A 15,263-nucleotide genomic window follows, 5' to 3' on the forward strand; every position below is an offset into this window, starting at 1 on the left:
GTATTCCCGCAACCTTGGGTTCTTGCTGCTAGCCTTTGCCCACCCATATTTCTCTGTTTCTATTGTTTGTATGTCATCCTCGCCTGTCTAAGTTTTTCACCGTGGATGGTTACTATGAGTCTCTCTCCGGCTTTGGCCTTATATGACCTTGTTCCTCACTCGATGTTCAAGTTCACCAGTGATAGTTGGTTAAGGCAATGACGGTGCAGAGCTATGAAGTCTCTGCTAGGTGTCCTTGCCCAAACTAGGCTTAGAGTTGAGCTTGGGCTTTGTAACAAGATGGGTCTTACATATCTCTTTTAGAACATGGGGTGGTTATTGTGGGTTTGGGTATGTGGTTCTGTTTCATTAGGCTTGATGCAAAACTTGTATCTAAACTTTGATCTAGTTTGAACTGAAAAATGGAATTAAATCGAGTCAATTCGATTTAATCAGTTTAATTTTAAAATTTAATCGATTTGGTTCATTTGATAAATTTTGATAAATTCGATTAACCGATTCTGTTTGATTATTTTCAAAATAAATAAAAAAAATTAAATCGAACCAAAATTACTTATATATATATATATATATATATCAAGGAAACTCTAAGATTTTTGAGTTCTGATTTCTAAGTTTTTTTTTTTATGTTTTTGTTATTGAAATTTAATGTTGAAAATATGAAATCTTATAAAATTCGATTTGATCAATTTAAAATCGAACCGAACTAATATTTATCGGTTTGATTTGATTCAGTTATCTCTTAGTGATCGGTTTGGTTCAACTTTTAAAATTCTTGATTTTTGATTTTTAGTTTTATTAGTTTGGTTTGGTTTAAAACCGAACCGACCGTTTGCACATCTCTACTTCGATCCTTTTTCCTAATGAATGAAATCCCATCTTTGAAAAAAATTTAATTATTAATAATTTGAAATTTAGTCCTACAGCGAATCATACTCAATTATTATTATATATATATATATAATTAGCTCAAACTGGGATTTATAATCGAGACCTCATAATCCTAGGGAATTAGGGGTGTTATTTATATTCGTTTTACAATCTATATAAGACTAATTTCTTTGATATTTATGACTATTTATCTTAACAACGCATTCTTTAAAAGTCGAACCTGAATTCTCCTATAGAAGTGCAGTGGACTTGACCACTATAACCAACACATATAAATCTTAATTTTTTTTTGAAAAAAATCTCTTCTGTTTAATACAATATAAAATAGACTTTTCATATTGAAGATGATACCTATCTTTAGACATGGTCCGATTTCGGTTTGGAATTAAAATTGAACCAGCAATTATGATCCTAAAAGTTGGAAATCTAAGATTGGTTCGAAGCGTTTCTCTCAGTTTTGATCTCTATTTCTGATTCATTTCTTTTCCATTAAATTTAATGGTCATCAAATTCAGATTTTACCGATTCCGGTTCAAATCCAGACCGCGGCATGTGAGAATGAAGATTGCCAGAAGGAGACCATGTGAATCACACATTCATCATTATTCTCTATAGCTGCATAGCTTAGCTACCTTAAACAATAGAACAGAGTACGTTTAGACAGACACAATATCCATCTATTCAAAGGAATAGTAAAACTATTCTCTTAACATATGATTTTGTCTTCAATCCTCCTCCCCCTCCTCCTTCCAAAGTTCAGAAAATAATTTCACAAATACAACTTATTTAAATGTGAAGAACACTAACATTACACTATCTGTATTTAATAATTTCACTTTGGTAGCTAATAGATTAGATTATCCCATAAAATGTGAAAAGAGATTAATACATATATAGTACAAACTCAACTAATTACTTGTTCTTTATTTTGAAATAGATGGATCATGGAAGAGTTCGATATAATTAACTAAAACTCAACTAAGTCTTAATTACAATATATAAGATGCATTGAAAATAAAGAGAAATTATTGTCTAGAGAAGAAGGGTACAAAACTTGATATATATTTGTAGTTGAAAGGTGGGAAGATCAAGTAGTTTGATGAGCAGCAACTGGGTATTTCCTGGCATTTTTAACAATCTTTGTTAATGCAGCCTGGCCAAGATCAAGGCCACAAACATCAGCAAGACGAATAAGATAGAGCAGAACATCTGAGAGCTCTTCCTCTAGATGCTCCTTATCACTAGAACTCCAGTTGGGTAACCCTTTTGCAACCTCTCCTTTCCATTGGAATATCTCTGAGAGCTCTCCAACCTCTCCCACCTGTATACAGGAAAATAAGTACGTATATTGGTCCAAAAGAAAAGGAAAAAAAAAAAAAGATTTATGTTCTATTGAAATATAAGTATGGCTTTAAGTGCTTACTAGGGCTAATAGGAGATTTCTAGGACTGTGATATTGCTCCCATCCTCTAACCTCAGCAAACTCTGCAAGCCTATCTCTCAGTTCTTGAAGGGAAACATCCGTGGAATATTTTCTTGCATACTCACATGAGCTCTCCATAACTCTTCCTCGATCTTCTTCTGTTGGCTATGTTTCACTTTCAGCTCATGCATGTCCAAATTTAAAGAAAGCAGGGGGAGAGAGAGGCGGCAGATGGAGGGAGGGGTTTGATTTTCTTTTCCTTTTCCTTTTCTTTTTTTGGTTTTATTATTTGTTTCATTGGCTCTCTTTTTAGGAACTAAAACTGCACTATCGTGCTAGTGGAGAAGCACTTGAGTGTTCCTAGCCAACAGAAGTCATGTGAAGTATGGCAAAGATGTCTCCATATCTTTTCCTCCACCCATGACTTGATATCACTTATTCACCTCACCTGCCTCAAAATTCTTCCCCAGGATTACCATCAGGGCTTTTTAACCTCTTCTAAGAATCTAGCTTAGCTTAGTTCCCTGGCTAGGCACTTTTGGACTCAACCAAAGATGATAATGCATGATAAAAAATATGGCGAATCTTAAACATGCTGTGCTATAAGGGACCATGGAAATTTGGTGTAAATATGGACAAAATAAGCATCATGGGTCAGGCACCAATCCCTGAAATTGCGATTCCAGTGTGGACAATTTTCGACATTCTAATCCCAAGGGGCCAATGAGCTCACAAAAAACACGGGGTTGTGTTCATGTGTGTGTTTGTGAGTCATGTATGTCTATATATAGATAAAGGGCACTCTAATATACTATGGCTGCCTTTTTTACCTCTACTATGCAATCCTGACTCTATCTCGAGTTTGGTCATATATTGCAGAGTTACGGAACCATTTGCTCCCTTCATGGGAGAAACTTTAATGCGTGCCTATTGGTATATGTCTAAGCCTGTTGGCGTATCCCGAGAATATAAATTTTCTCAAGGGAAATGTTGGAGCAGGTGTTGGGATACCCTTCAAATAGGCCCTAACCAAATGAATTTGGCAACTTGATCCATGCGTGCAAAGTCCACCATCAAACTGATAGCCGCAGCACTACACTGAGGGGTCCCCCCCCTCTTGTTTTGCCTTGTAAAAAAGGCTCTAGAAACATATCAGTTTCTTTATCATGATGATGACTGTGATGCAAATTGGAATTGGAAATCTTGCAAATAGCTAGGAGGCTAATCAAAGGGCAACAGCTTCAACCCAGCAACCAAACATGTTTATGTTTATGGTTAACTCGAAAGCATCCACTAACTTAATTCCCTCCCATATGATTTATCAAGGACAGTGACCATGGATGCAGAAATGGAATGAGTTCACATCGAGTTCAAGGATACAACGGGGGTGCTTGACACCGTGCACATAAGACTTGAAATCAGAGCTCAGTTCAGCAGTTGCCCAAAGCAGTCAAATTTACAAGCAAACCGAATTACAGGTTCAGAAAATCCTAAAGGACAAGATTAAACCATTTCGGATGCAACACTTAAACTAAATTCATACCCTGCTTACCATGCATGCATTTACTACAGCAAAGTTAGCGCCTGGATTCAGCCGTGTTGCCTGGGTTCAGCAAAATTTTCACAATTCACACTGATATTGCTCCGTTGCTACTCTCACTAGTTCCTTTCCTAGCACTCTCCAACTATTGTAGTTCAGCCTTATGGTTTTTTTCCATTGAAGTGCATCAAAGTGACTGCCCATCAGGGCACAATATTACACAATTTGCACCTGTTTGGTGCTATTGTTATCTCCCCACCATTTTTCCAACCACTTTCCACCTTGGAAAGTACATTCTTGTGCTTTTGACCTTCCAAGTGTGCCTTGAGCTCATATTCATTCGTGCACCAAATTTTACAGAACCCACACCAGAGTCGCTGATTTCCTACCTCATAGGGCTTTTCTTTCTTACAAAATTTCAGCTCCCGCATTTTTAACTTGTGTTTTTTACCTTCTATGTGCTGCTGGAAACTAATATAACCCGAACATGGCACTTGGCAAACCTTGCAAAAAAATCGATCCATCCGATTCTCTAGTTCTTGTGGCTGTGGAGCTGTCAGTAATTCAAGGCTGTTTGTTAGGGCTTTCCGTTTTATTCCTGAAAGCCTAGCAGTTGAAGCTGAATTTGGCATTGGGTTAGGACTTGGACTAGGACCTGAACTTGAAGATTTAACCTGCAAGTGACAATTTAGTTCATAAGATACTGATCAAGAAACTTACTGTTGCAGTGGTTCATCAATCCAGCTAAAAAGCATTAAAAAACAAAATGAAAAGAAAAGTAACAAAACAACGAAGAAAACAAACAAAAATCTTGTGATAATTTTAGTGTCACAGGTTCAAATTGCTTTAATTTTAAATTAAACAGCATCATAAGCATAGGTAAACCACTAGGCCTGTTGGCTTAATAACCCCATGAGTTATTTATCTGTTTTTCATTGCTTTTGTGCTATAATTTTATTTGTGCAAACGAAACAATGAGACACAAATATTCTGAACATGATTGATTCTTTCTTCATCTTCATATGACCATTTCATATTTATTTAAACATACTGAAGCAAGTATATTGCAAGATTAGCAACCGCAAATTAACATGTAAAAAAGAAAAACTATGCAAAACTGGCATTCAGGATATGGAAAACTATCAAAACAAAAAGATTACAGAAGATCACAGTCTGTTGCATTTTGCTGTTGCTGTTTTAAAAAAGCATTAATCACATATTTATTGTTTTAAAAAGTAATTTACCTGTTTGGTAACAAAATAAAAAATTGTTGTTAAGCAAAAAGTTACTTATTATGTGTGTGGTTAAAATTATAATTTAAAATATTTTATGCATAGGATGACCAAAAAAGGGCATATAACCATAAATATACTATTTTAGCTTTTTTTTTTTGGTAATAATCAACAATTTATTTTTATCCCTATTAAATTTCTTATAATTATATTCATTACTTATTGAAATGCATTTAATCTTGAAAATTTGTAAATTCATAAAATATTAATAAGCATTAATAAACTAAATTAAATATATTTGCAAAATATTTGTCAAACTAATACTTGATTATAAAGTATGAGTATTTAATGCAATTAATTATGGTAGAGTTCCACATTTTTCTCTAATACATTACATATTATGGTAGAGTTCGAGAAATTTCTCTAATACATTACAAACTACCAACTCAACTCAACTCAACTCAACTAAGCCTTTATCCCAAAAATTTGGAGTCGGCTATATGGATTCGCTTTTTCCACTCTGAACGATTTTGGGCTAAATCCTCAGAAATGTGTAATGCTTCTAAGTCATGCTGTACTACTCTCCTCCAAGTCAATTTAGGTCTACCCCTTTTTTTCTTTCTATCCTCTAGCCTAATGTGCTCTACTTGTCTAACTGGAGCCTCCGTATGTCTACGCTTCACATGACCAAACCACCTCAATCTCCCTTCTCTCAACTTATCTTCAATTGGCACCACTCCTACCTTTTCTCTAATACTTTCATTACGGACTTTATCTAGTCTAGTATGGCCACTCATCCACCTTAACATTCTCATCTCTGCAACTCTTATCTTAGATGCATACGACTCTTTCAGTGCCCAACACTCACTACCCTATAGGATAGCCGGTCTTATGGCTTGACTGTAAAAATTTCCTTTTAATTTATTGGGAATCTTACGATCACATAAAACGCCCGTGGCACGTCTCCACTTCAACCATCCGGCTTTAATCCTATGACTAACATCGTCCTCACATCCCCATCTACTTTAAGGATCGAGCCTAGATATTTAAAGTGATTACTTTGTAATGCCACTCCATCCAAACTAACTCATTCCCTATCACCGGTTTGGCCTTCACTGAACTTGCAATGCATGTATTATGTCTTCGTTCTACTTAACTTAAAGCCCTTTGACTCTAGAGCACTTCTCCAAAGCTCTAGCTTTCTATTGACTCCTTCTCGCGTCTCACCTATCAGAACAATATCATCCGCAAACATCATGCACCAAGGAATACTCTCTTGTATATGTTTCGTCAATTCATCTAAAACTAATGTAAAAAGGTAAGGGCTTATAGTTGATCCTTAGTGTAATCCAATTGAGATCCGAAAATCTCTTGTGTCCCCTCCCACTGTGTGCACAATAGTAGTTGCTCCTTTATACATATCTTTCAACACTTGTATGTACCTAATAAATATCCTCTTTTGTTCTAACATATTCCATAAGACATCTCTTGAAACACTATCATAAGCCTTCTCCAAATCAATAAAAACCATGTGTAGATCTTTCTTCACATCTCTATATTTCTCCATCAAGCTTTCAATGAGAAAGATCGCTTCCATAGTTGAACATAGGGCATGAAATCAAATTGATTGAGAGAGATAGAAGTATCATGACGTAGTCGATGCTCCACAACTCTCTCCCACAACTTCATAGTATGGCTCATGAGTTTAATTCCCTATAGTTTGAGCAACTCTGTATGTCTCCTTATTTTTAAAAATAGGTACTAAAATACTCTTCCTCCATTCATCAGCATTTTCTTTGAGTTTAGAATCTTATTAAATAATTTAGTTAACCATGCCACTCCCATATCTCCCAAATACTTCCACACTTCAATTGGTATTTCATCGGGTCCACAGCTTTACCCACTTTCATTCTCTTAAGTGCTTTATTTACTTCTAAAGATCTAATCCTTCTAGTATAATTTACATTCTTTTCTATTGTTCTATAATCTATATTCACGCTATTTCCATTTTGACTATTATTAAAGAGATCATTAAAATAATTTCTCCATCTTTCTTTAATGTCCTCATCTTTCACCAACACTTTTCCTTCTTTATCCTTAATGCACCTAACTTGATTGAGATCTTGACATTTCCTTTCTCTACTCCTTGCTAATCTATAAATATCTTTCTCCACTTCTTTAATTCCAATTTTCTCATATAACTTTACAAAGGCACGTGCTCTTGCTTGACTAATCGCCTTTTTGCCTCTTTTCTTTGCTATTTTGTACTGTTCATATGCCTCATTATTATCACATTTAGGTAATTTCTTATACCATTCCCTTTTTCTCTTCACTGCCTTTTGTACTTCCTCATTCCACCACCATCTCTCTTTTGAGGGTGGTCCATGTCCTTTAGACTCTCCAAGTACTTTTCTAGCTACTTCTCTAATCTTTGATGCCATCTGTATCCACATATCATTGGCCTCCATATCTAGCTTCCATACTTTGGACTCGAGAAGCTCATTTTTGAACTTCACTTGCTTTACTCCTTTGAACTCCCACCACTTTGTTCGAGCTACACTATTTCTTCTTACCTTACTTGAATTGTTCCTAAACTTGACATCCAAGACCACCAACCTATGTTGACTTGTTAAAGCCTCTCCTGGAATGACCTTGCAATCCTTGCATAGAGCTCTATTTGTCTTCCTGGTTAAGAGGAAGTCGATTTGGCTTCTATGTTGTCCACTTTTGAAAGTCACTAAATGTGACTCTCTTTTTATAAAGTAGGTATTTGCTAGTATTAGGTCGTATGCCATAGCAAAATCCAAGATGTTTTTTCCCTCCTCATTTCAGCTGCCAAAACCAAAACCTTCATGAACATTCTCATAACCTTGCCTATCACTTCCTACATGTCCATTCAAATCTCCACCAATGAAAACATTCTCTTCATTCGGTATGCTTTGCATTAAATCATCCATATCTTCCCAAAACCTTTGTTTACTCTCACTGTCTAGTCCTATTTGTGGGGCATAAGCACTAACTATATTTATTATTTCTCCGTCTAGTACTAACTTTACTAGTATAATTCTATCTCCTACTCTTTTCACATTCTACTCTGCGTCTTTCAATGTCCTGTCTATGATTATACCCACTCCGTTCTTGTTTCTCTCCTTTCCAGAAACCACAATTTGTACCCTTAATTAACCACTTCCTTACTTTTCTCTCCTAACAATTTAGTCTCCTGAATGCAAGCAATATTCACCCTTCTCCTTTCCAAGGTATCCACAAGCTCCATTAATTTTCCTGTAAGTGATCCAACATTCCAAGTACCAACCCTGATCCTCCTCCTATCCTGCTCCTTCCTAATTGGTCTCCTTCTATGATATCTTCTATTATTTTCTATGTCTATCTTGTGTTCTGTTCCACTATTTGTTCTATTATCTGTCCTATGGACTAACTTCTTTACCCACACCCGTCCATGATGTGGGAACCCTTGCTCACTTAACACCACACCCGGCGCGGCATGGCGCTGCCGCTTTCGGTGAACGCCCTACACCCTTGCATATTTATCACTACACCCGGGCTCCGATGTAGCGCGTCGTTAGTAGAGGACGCCCCAACGTTTATATCATTTGAATCCATAACATAGGGTGTGACGAAATTTTTACGCTGGTTGTCACCTACCGCAACCCTCCTCCTTTATTCGGGCTTGGGACCGGCTAAGCGCAAACTACTTAGGCGGAGTTACATTACAAACTACCATTAAGCCAAAAAAAAATAAAAAAAACCTTTCAAGGTGCTGGAAAAAAAATCTTTCTTTCTAGATAAAGGCAGTAGATTGCTCTCCTTCATTTGCAACAAATTCCGTGCATCTATAATAAATAGCCCAAACAAATGAACAATACCCATATCATAGGGAGTAGGGAGGAAAAGTTCTTTCTGGAGAAAAAAAAAAAGAGATTAGTTTTGAAGAAACCAAACTCAGTTTGGGTACTTAACCAAACTGATTAGAAACCAGCTCTTCATCTAAACCTGCCCTTTTTTTTTCCTACCGCAATGCCAAACAGAGCCTATTAATTATAAACAATAATCTAGTCACTAAATGAAGTTTCTGTCAATAAAGGCTTGATGTTAAGTCCTCTATATCCCATACTCCCATTCCCATTTTACCTTCATCACTAACGTAGCAATCATATCACCAATCCTATGTGATTGAAATATAAACAAATAATAGGTGAGAAAACATATGTTAGTTATTACTTATATGACCATCTTTCCAATTAGTAACAAACAGAGATTTATAGTTATTATAGGAATTCCCACCTCCATTGGTATAATGTCCCTGTAGAAGTTGGAATTGGAAGGTGATTGCAACATGGCCACCTTCCTCCTGTATGCCAGCTCTCTTTGAACAGCAACCTCCACTGACATATTATTTACTCCCCTCACATCAGCCATTTCTCTATCAATTATATCCTCTTAGAATACCCTGATTTAAACTTGGAGGTCCTCAATATTAGACAGGTGTTCAAGAAACCCAAACATCAAAGCATAGCTCCAATTAGGCATATTTCAAAATTGGAAGGTAAGTCAAACAAGCACGATTAAACTAGTAGCGTAAAATTTTTCAATATCAACTAAAAAGTTAATGAGAAAGCTTTCAAGCCATGGAATAATCATGATCAATTTAGTAGACAATTGCAGTAAACCAATTTTGCCATGATGAAGGCAATAAGAAATACAAAACACAATAACAAGTTCAAATTTAAAAGCACTTAATTAGACTAAAACTAAGAAATGATACTCGAACTGGTAAATAAGACATACTGTCACTGTATAACCCTAAAGTACGAACACACTCAGTCCAGCAAGAGTTTCCACATGCCCTTCTCAAGACAATCACTGTGGAAGCAAAATACAGCCATGAGAGAAAATGACAAACAAATATATCATCGGCACACACAAAGACATCCACAATGAAGAACGATATACCTGAAAATGTCAAAAATAGAGGCAGATTTTGCTTACCCACATCAAGGAAGAAGTTCAAAGCACTCAATTTTTAAAACCCAGATTAAGGACAGCCCAAGGATCATAATGAGAGAATTAAATGAAACCCATTATCCTCAATCCCTCATAAATGAACTACTCCTTGGATTGGATGTGACATAGGTTTGAACTGTAAGGAAATTGGAGTAATGGTCGTAGACGGTCAATTTAGTCAATCGAAATGGCTACAGAAGGACCCACTATTTGTAGAAAGGGAAACGGGAAACTATTGCATAGTCCGGTGTGCACCATGTCACATGCTGGTGCACCCAACCAATAATAGTAAAATAAACAACTTTATTGCGTTAATTTATAATATATTTAATAAAAAAATTAAAAAATTAAAAATTAAATATTTTTCTTATAAATTTTTATTTTTTTAAAAAATAATTATTAACTTAATTCAAAGTTGATACTTAACCTCTCTCTAAAAATGTATAAATATTATTGAGCTGAAAAATTAATCTAATCTTTTAAAATATTTAAATATCATTAATAAGATATTAAAATTTATAAAAACCTAATCTTTGTTAACATTGTACCAAACCTCTCTCTAGCTTAAAAATTTTAACCTATATTTAATTTAGTCTAAAATTTAAAAAAAATGTGCAACTTACTCACCATTGGGTGTGTAATTGCTTTTTTTTAAATTATTTTTAATGTTAATTAAATATTTATAATTAGTTAATTTTATATTTTACTTTTTAAATATTAATTAATAATATAGAAATGTAAACATAATATTTTCATATTTTTAACTTTAGTTAATTATAATTTTTAATTTTAATTAAAAATATGAAAATATAAATGATATTTTAATTTAAATAAAAAATTAATTATAGTCATATTTTTAATTTTAATTAATTATATGAAAATAAAAATATATTTTTATTATTTTCAACTTAATTAAGTATAATTATTGTAATTTTTATTTTTAATTTTATATGGAAAAATAAAATAATATTTTTTTCATATTTTTATTTTAATTAATAATATTAAATAATAATACTAATACTTTTATATTTTTATTTAATTAATTATAAAATATAAAAATAATATTTTAATATTAAAAAATAATTAAATATTTAGTAAATATTGCGTGCAGCTCAAATTAGAAAGATTGAGCTAATTTTAGCTTCAATCAACACTTTTGAATTAAATTTAACTAAAAGTTAAAAATAGTTAAATTAAAAATTTTTTAATAAATATAAAAGTGAAATTAAGTTTTTTTTTTTGTAATTATGTCACGACCCAAAATTCTGAACCGTGACCGGCACATAATTTAAGTATTCTTAAATCATGCAAGCCTTAGCAGAATATCTTGAATAAATATATTGTTACTTACTAATCCCAAAAATAGACAAAATCTAAATAAACAAAATGTTGAATAACATCATAAATATCCCATAAGTAAACTGCAGAGTCTCTACAGATTTCAAATAAAAACTTAAACTGTTCAATAAACTAAACTAATTATTAGCCCGAGAAAACATGAATTCGGGCATACCATGAGAACAAATCAAAGTTGTCATTCTCCAGAAAATGGACTGAATATTTGGATCACCGCAGATTCTACCGATCTCAATGGATAAATGCATGAGAAAACGTGGTTTGAGCTAGATGCTCAGTGAATGATAATTATAGCACACAACGGAATAGGAACAGGCAGACGCTTGATTAATTTCACAATAAATTTCTATTCAATAAAATCATGCTCATGCTGTCAAAATCATTAATAAAATAATTTCATAAAACATATATATAAAATAAATTCATTCAATAAAAATTTTATGGTACGATTGCACGGGTGATGATACCCCACATCACCAAAGGCGGATGGTAAGCGCTACGGATATCGAATATCTTCCTCCTCCTTCACAGATATCAATGCATATGATACTAAAGCAAACCATAAACTGCAATGATGCATGACTCGACAATGCAACCTAATACCGTGATAGTCCACACGGCGGGGCCAGATAACAGAAACAGATACTGGGCACAGGTACCAATTATGTAACAACCCTTTAAAAAAAAAAAAAAAAAAAAAAATCAAAAGAAAAACGGGAGGAGGAACTCCCCCCCCCCCCCCCCATTTCTCTTCTCTCCCTTTCCTTCCCTCTCTTCTTCTTCTTCCTTTCTCCGGTGACCGGCCGGCGACGTCCCAAGCAGCTCCCCACCGGCCGGAGACCCTCCGGCGACCACTAGGACCACCAGAAACGGCGGCAAGAGAGGGAGAAGAGAGAGAAAACGCGCGCACAGTGGGCAGCGGCTTTCCGGCGCGATTCCGGCTTCATCCGACGTCCGATCGAGGCGATTCTGGTGGCGTTGGAAAGCTTGTTCTGAGAGCTTTCTTTTGATACTAATTTTGAAGCAAATGGAGGTCGGATGAGTGAGATATGGAGGAGAGAAGTTTCGGGTTTTTCAAGCTTTTTCGTCAGATCTACGACAATCCGACCGTTGGATCGACGATCCGAGACCACATATGGACTGAGGAAGAGGAGAGGAACATGGGGGTATGATCAGATTCGGAAAATGTTGCCGGCGATCGGCCGCCACCGTCTTGCGGTGGTGCCGGTGGTCAGTGAGCTATGGAGATGGTTCAACTTCCAGAGGCTTCCTCATAAATTTTTGGAATTTTTGAGACACAGATAAACTTCGGGTAAGACAATTTCTATTATTTCTCTGTCTGTGAAGCATAAATACAGTGTTTCTTAAACAGGAAAAATTGGAGAAAAATTCTAAGAAAAATATATGATGAAAGTAAAATTATTTGGAGATATTCTATGGTGTTAGTTGAATTTTTGAGTGATCGTAGAATATTTTTGAGAAATATGGATGGATTTTAGTTAGATTTTTAGCATATAGGCATATAAGATTGTTTGAAATTAAGATAATTAAATTTTATATAATTGGTTGAAGCTTGAAGATGGAAGTTTAAATATGTAAATATTAAATTGGGTTGAATTAAGAATATGTTAGCTGTTGAAAACTTAGGAAATTGAGTAAAATTCTTGAATAAAATATTCATGGGTGATTAGAAAATTACAATTTATTTTGCCATAGCCTTATAATATTATTAAGGACCGCGGGGCAAAATTTTAGAATTTTTAGAGCTTGTTTGAGTGGATTTTTGAAAAATGTCAATTATAGGGACTAAAACGTAATTTTTAAAATTTTGAGTATTGTCTGATTTGGAGGGCCCAGGAGGGGCCATGTGATATTGATGAGATGTGGTTGTGGAAATTGAGAATTTAGAAGTGCTATTTGAGCCTTTTTGCAGGTTGGGTAGGTCCTAGGTATAGGGGAGACTCTGCCGGATTTTCGGCACGACTTAGGACGTATTGGTCTTTTTCTTTGTTTGTATTGAGTCAAATTTATTAAATGATTGTAATAAAATTGTCGTGAGCCGATGAGCCTTTCTTCCTCCGCCACCAGTGATTGATTGTCCAAGTCTGTGAGTAGAATATTAATTTTAATTGTAATTTCGATATTATTATATGTTCAAGCATGCCCATGCATCACTTATATGCATATATTTATTTAGTTAAACTCTAGGCACGATTTATGTTGCATTCATAACTGTTGATGTGCCATGGATGTTGTTGTGGTAATTTGGAGCAGCAGCGTGCGTTGGCGCATGCGTGTGATGTGGTGTGGACTATGGATAGGACGGGTAGTCACGGCTTGAGTAATTCTGGGACCCGATCCTTCGAGGGGTAGTCACGCTTGAGTAATTACTGGGACCCTCGATTTGGTTATTAAGTGGAAGTCCGAGCTTGAGTAATTCGGCACCGGGTTGGATTTAAGAGAGTCGTATAGGATCAGCTCCCATATGTTATGATTGATACTACAGGGTGTGTGAGTGCTCCAAATTACCTTTTTGATGTTATGATGTGAAAATGTTGTTGATGTTGCATTTCACTCTACAGGGTGCATTAGTTTTAGATAGTTATAGAGATTATGGTTAAAATTGATATTTTACTCTCTGAGTCGAACGCTCACTCCTGTTCAATATTTTTCAGCCACGGAGGAGTTATTTTACAGAGCAACCTGTTTTCTTTCTCGCAGGTTTAACGTCGATTATTTAATTGTATTATTATTCTCTAAATTTGTAATTTAGAGCTCCGCATGTGCTAGTAGTAGCATTAAGCCTGTCAGGGACTGTATGAATTCAAGTTTGCGTATTAATCTCTAAAAAGAAAAATTTTACGAGTTTTAAATGGTTATAAATGAGGTAACAGGGTTGAGCTGGGCTCCCCTAATTTTTGTTTCTGATAATTTCTGGGTTAAGTTGGCCCGAAATATAATTATAACAGTTTAATTTAAATTATTTTATGTGCATATTGGGCCTAAATTGTGGGCCTGGTTATGGATTTGAGGAATAGTTAGGCTTACTACGGGCCTCGGGGGCTTTAAGCTGGCCCAGGTCCTAGTGCCGGTCCGGCCCATAGGTTGGGTCGTGACAAAGTTGGTATCAGAGCTTAGGCTCTAGATTCATGGGAAAGAATATAATTGGGAGTGTAAAAAAAAAAAAAAAAAAAAAAAGAGTCTTGTTAGGATGTTACATGCGGAGTATAGGATTCTGTTTCGTCTTTTTCTGTAATTCTTTGTTTCTAGATTCTGCGTTATACCTCGGGAAATATAAAAGTTTTTCAATTAGTGTCTTGATTTTCGTGGAGTACATAGAAATGTGAAATAGAGTTAGTAGACATGTGAGGTCCATCATGAGGATACGTACTCCAAGAAATGATATGTTTCTGTCTGTATGGGTTTAAATGGTGTGCCCATTTCGTGTAAGGCACGAGTACATAAAGGTGAGTCTTGAACGTACAGTTGCCCTAGATAAGGATGAGGATACCACTGCTGGCAGTCATCAGTGGATGACCCAGTCAGAACAAGTTTATGATAATAGAAGATTCAAGAGAGATAAGAGATTAAGAGACTTAGTCTGTCAGGACGTATCGTAGTAACTATACAATGTTCTCAATACGCCTCGTAGCTGCAGATTACGATGCACATGGGATTATTGTATAGAGCTGCATGCATCCCCGTGGTGCTCCATAGTGAGGGTGTTTGCGGATGGCTTTTGTTTTGGTACAGTTATGCCAAAACAGAGTTTTATATCTGCAGAGGAGTTGGGAACTCC

The 15,263-nt window shown here is 35.3% G+C and overlaps 1 protein-coding gene across 7 annotated transcripts; it reads right to left on the bottom strand.

Moving 5' to 3' along the window:
- Nucleotides 1–1,785: 1,785 nt before the first annotated feature.
- On the bottom strand, nt 1,786–10,371 carry LOC110639195 (uncharacterized). Of its 7 annotated transcripts, XM_021790042.2 has the most exons (5): nt 10,094–10,371; nt 9,893–9,967; nt 9,389–9,554; nt 2,315–4,528; nt 1,786–2,212 (listed from the first exon to the last, which is right to left on the bottom strand). In XM_021790042.2, exons 4-5 carry the CDS (start codon nt 2,450–2,452, stop codon nt 1,979–1,981), a joined length of 372 nt encoding a protein of 123 aa, XP_021645734.1. In that variant the 5' UTR covers nt 2,453–4,528; nt 9,389–9,554; nt 9,893–9,967; nt 10,094–10,371; the 3' UTR covers nt 1,786–1,978. The 7 variants fall into 7 exon arrangements, with proteins under 7 accessions (XP_021645734.1, XP_021645729.2, XP_021645730.2 ...); XM_021790037.2 differs by lacking the exon at nt 1,786–2,212 and having other exon boundaries at nt 3,654–4,528; nt 9,389–9,564; nt 10,094–10,351; XM_021790038.2 differs by lacking the exon at nt 1,786–2,212 and having other exon boundaries at nt 3,654–4,528; nt 9,389–9,574; nt 10,094–10,351.
- Between the last annotated feature and the right edge of the window lie 4,892 nt (nt 10,372–15,263).

Source organism: Hevea brasiliensis, chromosome 13 (genome assembly GCF_030052815.1).
Source record: "Hevea brasiliensis isolate MT/VB/25A 57/8 chromosome 13, ASM3005281v1, whole genome shotgun sequence".
NCBI lineage: Eukaryota > Viridiplantae > Streptophyta > Magnoliopsida > Malpighiales > Euphorbiaceae > Hevea > Hevea brasiliensis.

Excerpts from the sequence above, each read along its gene's own strand:
- LOC110639195 (XM_021790037.2), bottom strand. The coding sequence starts at position 9,523 with ATGGCTGATGTGAGGGGAGTAAATAATATGTCAGTGGAGGTTGCTGTT. Across the intron at positions 4,529-9,388 it reads GGGACATTATACCAATGGAG|GTTAAATCTTCAAGTTCAGG; the intron begins GTGGGAATTCCT and ends TGTCACTTGCAG.